General features: G+C 36.5%; 1 protein-coding gene across 1 annotated transcript in view; it reads right to left on the bottom strand.

The window, feature by feature from the left end:
* Nucleotides 1-7899, bottom strand: part of PHLPP1 (PH domain and leucine rich repeat protein phosphatase 1) — a gene marked incomplete at its 5' end in the record, with an annotated part of 165210 nt that overhangs the window by 29094 nt on the left and 128217 nt on the right. Inside the window, 2 exons of the mRNA XM_006913756.2 lie at nt 1328-1483; nt 5414-5509. Of these exons, the coding sequence (XP_006913818.2) occupies nt 1328-1483; nt 5414-5509 (252 nt within the window). The remainder of the gene's footprint in view (nt 1-1327; nt 1484-5413; nt 5510-7899) is intronic.

Here is a 7899-nt window from a genome sequence, read left to right as displayed (position 1 = left end):
AATAAATGTTTTTTTTTTTTTAAATGAGGAAAACAGGAGTGCTAGAAATATTCTCTACCCTGCTCTGGGTGACGGTTACAGGGTGCACGCATTCGTACAAATTCCCTGAGCAAGATATGGAAGAGCTGCACTCTTTTAAAAAGCTACATGTTGTATTTTGATAAAAATATTGTTAAAAAAAGGGAAAGAAGAGGGAAAAAAAAATACAAATCCAAGATTGAGGGTAGTTTTCCTTAAAATTCCTTAAAATTCCTATTGTTTAAGAAACACGGGCTTGCTGAGCGCCTTGTTCAATCCGGACCCGCTGTGGGTGCGACTGTAATGAAGACGCAGTCGTTGGATGCGCGGGGACAGACGAGTGCGGATTAGAGCGCGGCAAAAGCGTCGTGAGGGTCACGATGGGAGCAGCACGGGCAGCTCAGGCCGCAGGCTCTGTGTCCAGTTCTAGTTAAGAGCCACAGCTCTCAGAAGGCCATCTCCCCCGCAAGCACACACACTGAAACGTACCTCGAATGTACGAAAAGGTCCATCATTATTTCCTTCTCTTCGAGAAGCACAAAATTAAACTTAACTTTTTAATCTTTATCATGAGGTACACTAAAAGTAAGATCTTTCAAGCTATGTCCCTAACTAAAAATAAACATTAGCAGAGATCAACCTGATTTAGGCCACCGGGCTATGAGGCATTTCAGTGCAACACACAAGGGCTGCGAAGCCAACAAGATGCTCCAAAGTTAACACTCAGCTACTTAAAAGTTTTCTTTAAAGAAAGTTCTGCTTGTGGCAATTCTTCACAGAAAACAGATTTCACTTAATGTTTAAAATAACCTCCCCCTCAACCCAAAACAATTTCTTTAAATGCTTAATGAAACGAGTTATTCAGAAAAATTCTGTTCAAAGGAAAATAAATTTAAAAGATAAAAACTGGTTAAAAGGAAAAAAAAACCCCAAAAAACAAGAGAACTAAACAAACTCTAGGAAAATCCATCTCTGTCACCCAAAGTCACAAATAAGTGCAAGCAAGATCAGAATCCTGTGACAGCTAAGGTGAGCCTGGAGCAGGCTGCACAGGTTTTGAACAGGTAGCAAACTTCCCACCCTTGCACAACTTAACCCACTTCTCTCCGCAAAGCAGTGGAGCTGATGAAGACTCTATAGGATATTCCTACGAAATGGTCAGAGAAGTGGCTGACACCCATTTTCTTCAGAAATCTGGGGCAGACAGAAGATCAGTAAGTCCACACAAATGGATCGTGTGAGACAAGGATGCTAACAAGGGGGCATTTTACAACTCAGATGAATAACCAAAACAAAGGAGTCACTTTACCTGTCTGCCTTCATCAGAAGGTTTGGCGGCAGCTCCAGGAGCTGGTTGTGCTGCACATCCAACACCTCCACGGAGGTTCTCTCCAGCCTTTCGGGTAGCCTTGTCAGCCGGTTGTGTCCTGCCAGGAGCTTCCGGAGGCTGCTGTTACAAAACAAGCTGCGGAAAAAGAGAAGAACATAGAAGGCGACTTACTTAGAGCTAATTTTGGATTAAAGATTAAAAAATGAATAAGAGTAGGAGAATACTTAAAATTCTCTCCAAAAAACATAAATTCATTCGGAGCAACTGCAAATTCATTTTAACATAAGCTCAAACTTGGAGCTGTTCATATTTCAATATTTTCCCTACTTTAAACCCTTTTCCCGTTGAGAAAAAAAAAAGCGTAGCTTGCTGCCAGCGTTCATTTAATATCATGCGTAGGAATGCTACATTCTCTACGATTTGACATTTTCAGCAATCGAGAATTACTTTATTTTGTAAGTCGAAACACCACTACTAAATACAGAATGCTGTAAATAGAGTGATGTTATCTGTTTTCAAAGACTACTGATATACTAGAGCGATGCAAAAATAATAATAATAATAAAAGCGAGATAGTCCACGGCAAACTTTGGGGTAAGGTTAGGATTACTATCTGCGAGTTACCTTGGAGTAAAGGCTGCATGCAGCAGCAAGCGCCCATGCTTAGTATTTTCGGGGCAAAAGGGAAAAGGGTTAAAAAAAAAGTGGGAAAAACTATAAAAAGAAATACTTAACAAAGAAGCTCTACTTAGTGAAAGAGAAAAAACATTTCATAGAAGATACTGAAGACAGCAGTGTAATACTGCCGGGTTTACAAGGCCAGCTTTAAAAGGTGGTAGTGGTAGTGGGCTTCTCAAGGTAGGGCGTCTGTCTTTTATCGCCCAAGAATGCAGGGTATTCCACTCACAACGGATTCTGAATAAATACAGTCAAGCAATTTTTACCTACAGGATGAATATTAAATAAAGGATTCTTCTATCCAATTAATCTTTTACAGATGCCCAAGAAAATGTTAAATTCTTCCTCAGTTGCATTTCACAATCATAACTATTGCTCCCTTTCCTCACTCTCCTTCTAAGTCTGTATATTTTTGTTTTCTCTTTGGTTTAATCCTAGACCAAAGGAGAGACTCCCTCCTAAAGAGAATAGAATGTACTTAATCCACTATTTTCTTTTGAGCTGTAAAGAGCTCTGTGGAAGCTTGGCTGCATTTCTTCTATGGGTTATCTAAGCTGAAATAAACGATAGACACTTGCTAATCTAATGTGAATCCACTTTATGACACTTGGAGCTTCAGCCGTTGTACAGAATAAAACAGACCCTGGGTATAAATACAGAAACCTGGGGACGGTGGGAAAGTGAAGTTATAATGTGCATCGGGATCATTTTGGAATGAGAATTCATGCACATTGCTGTCAAAGAATGAGGCTTCTTCACCCACCTCCTGTTTTTCATCATTCTGACATCCCTCAACTGATGTCCAAAACTCTGAAAATCACCCTACATTACAGCCACAACTTTATTCACTTCAAATACCAAGCCTAGATTCTTTGCTCATAAAGATACTGGGAACCTGTTCCAACTGGGACACACAGGCCGCCAGTAATGATCTCTAACATGTCTGACGCGGCAGGCTGAAATAGCAACTTGACCTGACAGATTATCCAGGACTGTCCTTCAGTCACTGTTAACACAGGGGACAGTCTCTGTAATGGTCACTTCAACCCAATAATGCAAGATTTGTTTCTCCAGTTTTACTGCCTTGCTGGCTCTAGGGTACAATTTAGGATGGGGTTACTTACTATTTACAAACACACATACACACACGCACACTCTTTAACCTTAAATACATGGATAACTGAAAGATAGGTGACAAAATTTTTATCTTGATTTTTTTCCAAATAAAAAAGTAGACTTGACAACGTTAGGAAGTATTAAATGCTAATTATTGGATTTAGTTCAATACTTTTGGATACTAAGCACTGAAACACCTTCTTTTCTTTTTAATACATCTCTTCTGAATTTTAGTTTCTCTTTTGTCAAACCCTTTACGCATATCACTTAAATAAAGCTTGCCTATTAAATCAACTTCTAACGAGTCACTGTCTTGTCTGAAATATTGGATCAATGACAGAGCTGATACAAAGTTTACAGCTAAACACCACCATAAATAAGAAAACAATACATATTGTTTTTGTCCCATGGGTTAAAAACACAAACCCACAAAACAAACACTGTTTAAATTCCTTGACAATAGAGCATTTAGGATTTGCTCTGAATGAGCATTTGTTTAGATACCCGCCCCCCCCAAAACCTGTAATAACACAGAGCAAATCAAGGAAAACTGGATGAAATATCAGTTATCTTGTATTTATTTAATTGTTAGCTTATCCATATAATATCTTTGTTGTACCCGACAGAGAAACACAGGCCTAGATTCCAGTGTGCTATTACTGTTGAACTGGGGAGGCTGGAGTGGAGAAGAGAACAGAGTAAACAGAAGAGAGATAACAAAAGAATTTTTTCAACCAATTATTTTTTTCCTATTATTAGTAGCCTGCTTTCATTTTTGCTGTTTGTCTTCTAAAAGCCTGCCCCTCCCTGCTAACACACACACACAATGCTGTCCACAGGGCACATCACCAAACTGTCTGGGTGATGGTGATGGGCCACACTGAGTCACCTAAATGCTCAGTCAACATAAAGCTCTAAAGCAGAAAGCATTTTCAAATGGACTGAATTTATGAATATAATGTATGACTGAGAAAGTAAAATTAACAGCTTTCCAGGGAATGAAGATTTCCTTTATGACCAGTATATTCTAACACAGTGATATCCAACAGAAACATAATGAAAGCCAAATATAATGTAATTTAAAAATAAAAGTGAAAACAGGCGAATTAATTCTTATAGTACTTTTTATCTGACTCAATATATCCAAAACGTATTTTCATGATTCTTATTCTTTATAAGAAAACAGAGGAATATTGACCATATACCTTTAAGGATCATGCACCTAAGGTAAAACTTTAGCGACATATTTCCAAAATATTTTCATTGCTATCTTTGACTATACATCGTTAGAAACAACTGACTTCCTTTGTTCAGTGACTGGCTAAGAATGGTGCAAAGAGCTAGACCTGAGTTGTGGCAGCCACTAGTCTCAAATAGCTACTTAAATTTAAATTAATGAAAATTAAATAAAATTTAAAATTCAGTTCCTTGGTCACACTAGCCACATTTCAAGTGCTCAACAGTCACACGTGGCTAGTGGATACCATGCTGGATAGCACAGATAGATATAGAGCATGTCAATCACTACAGCAAGTTCTACGGGTCAGCAGGAGAACAGATCACTCTTCTGGTTATTAATTTTATGGCTGGTCACAACAGTCCAATAATACTTTGTGCCCAAATTAGTAAACCTGAAGATGTCTGTATCTATGGACATTAGATTATCATCACATGGCTATTTTAGAAATCTTTCCAGTAAAGTAAAAATTATGAAATAAAAAATAATAATACATGTTAAGAGAGAAGGAAAGAAAATTTCTTGGATTTTCTACACCAAATTTCACACCAAGAAAAAAAGAATATAGTTTGCTCTTTCTAGGTTTAATGATCTAATAATCTTTTATTCCTCAAAATTATGTTCAAGGGAAACCAAACATTATTTGTGGGTAAGGCAGACATGTCAGGTCAATAGACAGAAGAGAAAGAGTCTAAAAGAATTAAGATTATAGAGGTGAACCAATCATACTACTGTTTGCTGAGTCTCTGAATATTTCTTTGGGCATATTTACAAACTTCCACCAAGCACCACCCACTGCATGACCTTGAAGAGTCTGAGAGTCAAAGCCTCACTCCACTCCTCGCTGCACGAAGAGAGTCCATGACTTGAAGACACCATATGAGGTAACGGACACTAAATAAGGACTTTTTTTTAATTAAGAAACAAACACAAAACTCTTAGGAGTTCATAATAACACATGAAACACTGACTCAGCAATTTTTAAAAACTGTTTATCAAATTTGAGATTCTCTAACATGATCTGTAATACTCACCGTGCAGGAAGTTCATATATTTGATTATGGCCAATATCCAAAACTTCTAGCTTTCGGCTTTCACATATCCATTCAGGCACATTTTCTAAGTGGTTCCTAAATATAAGAATATATGATTTTTTTCTTTGATTGAAATTTAACCTAGAGTATAATTTCAAACTCAAAATAATTACACAGAATAAATGAAACTTCAAATGAACTACCAAAGTACAGTGAGTATACATCAAAAGGATCTGTGTGTTCACTTTAATCTAGAAGCAAGAATTATGATACGGAATAAGAAATAAAGAAAAAGTAGGAAAGGACATAGTTATATCATCTCTGAAGTCTTTGAAAAAAATAAATAAATAAAAGTCTGGTTCCCAGAACTACTATCCTAAAAAGTCTGTAAGCCCATGCAAGTTTAGCAAGAGATCTTATACTTAGAAACAAACACTCACACACTTCTAGTTAAAACAGTTTTATTTTCCAATACGTCTCGGTTCCAGTGGGTATCATGAGAACGCAGCTACAGGTAAACAGAAATGGCAGCAGTGAAAAGGTACACTGACCGTTAAGACTCAGAATTATCTGAAAACATTTACTTAGGCATCGGATGGTAATTATAATTACCAGAAACAAGCGAATTAATTGTGACTTTATTAAATGAACTGACCACTTCTGAGACAAATCTATATCTGAATGTCTCCCTAATCATAGATGATTAGTCTTTCATCTTCTTTTTTAAATATGTGAAATGACCAGGCACAAAGAATCTAAAATGGTATGTTTATTATGACAACAATTCTTTATAAACAGATGAACAATTCTGTAAAAAAAAAGGTGTCTGGGACAAGAACTATATTAGAGCAAAAGCGAAAATAACTGTGATATTAAGGTGGTGGCAATCAATATGTGTGATTTAAAAATCATGTCCTTTAATTTTGCTATTACATTAATGTTTTCAATTAAAATACAAAAAGGAAGGCATTATTTTCTGCCTAGTATCTATATAGGTATATAGAATTTTGGCTTTGAAGCCTTAAAGATTGATACGTTTATTGACTTTAATTTATAGTAGTTAACCCCTAACACAGCTTAATAAGATAGGAGAGTGAAAGTACCCTTTATTATAAACAATCTCAGTACAGCAATAAAACTCTTGTAAGTGTGAAACTTTGAACTTGAGGAACTCTAAGTACCTAGTAAACACTATGATGGATGACAGCTCAGCCCCTTCAGATAACAAACATTCACACCAAAGGAGGAGGGCGAAAGACTCAGAGCTATTTGAGGGGAATCAGAAGTTTCCTGAGACAGAGTCATAGCTTAGAAGGTGAATGAAAGCAGAGCATGTTACAGTGAAGGTTCTGGACATGACAGTTACAAAAGAAAGGTAAACAGCATTTAAGTGGCAGAATTTAGGAACGAGCAGGACATAAGAGTTTTCAATTCAGTCTCACTTAGGGGTTTCAATGAGAACCATGTGCCAATTATATCCTATAAATAAAGGGAAAGTGGATTCACTCTATGGCCAACTCTCTCAAGTACATCTTTTCACCATGTATGCAAACCCACTCCAGTACCGTTCTTATTTAAAGGGTGACAACAACAACATTCAAGACTGACAGGAAAAAAAAATGAACTTAATCAGGTAATATGACTTCTAGTACATTAAACAAAACTATCTGACATGAATTTAGTAGGAAATGCATGAAATATTACTCATAAAGGATTTTATAATTATAAATTTCTAATAAAACTACAATTTAATAATTTTCACAATAGCTAAATTTTGGCACATTCTTACATAATTATGATGGAGAATATTATTGACACATGTGATTTTATACAATGAAATGAGTTAGTTAACAGTGTCACTAATGAGAGAGCTCCGTATTCCCACGTACTGTGGTTGTTCAAAAAACTGGGGGTAATTCATTAGAATTACGTTAAAAGTGAATTTTCAAATTTAGTGTTAAGATTATTGACATTTAATTTGTGTAAACATAGGCTTTATGTCTTCGGGAAAAAGTCTACTACAGTATCTTTGGTAACTGGAGTAAGTATGATAACCACAGGAGTGAATCTGCATAAAAGGTGAGATGGTCGGTCTACAAGGGAAGCGAGTAGGCTGCGTGGAAATCCTGCTTTGGCAGATTTAGTGGCTGCTTTCTAAGGGTTCTTAACAAGGAGCTATATTTACAAGATAACAAAAAGGGAGGGGGGAAAAGTCCAAGAAATATCGCACAGTATTTTTTTAATGAAACCAATGTTGTTTCAGTAAAGTGATGAAGATGTGGTTAATATAATAAAAGAACTGCTGGACCTTCCGGCCACATGACCTCCAATTTACTAATCTTTCAAGGGCAAACCTGGTGTTCAAATTTGTGTCCGCACCAACGTGACAACTTGATTCTTCAGGTTTGAACTATAGTATATAAATGTAGTATTTTAACTGACAGACATTTATGTACATTTTCAGAGGATAAGTAAAAACTACTTAA

The sequence above is a fragment of the Pteropus alecto genome, unplaced genomic scaffold, assembly GCF_000325575.1.
Source record: "Pteropus alecto unplaced genomic scaffold, ASM32557v1 scaffold14, whole genome shotgun sequence".
In the NCBI taxonomy this organism is placed as follows: Eukaryota; Metazoa; Chordata; class Mammalia; order Chiroptera; family Pteropodidae; genus Pteropus; species Pteropus alecto.
Note: the sequence above shows the minus strand (reverse complement) of the source record. Positions and strands in the feature narration are given on the sequence as shown.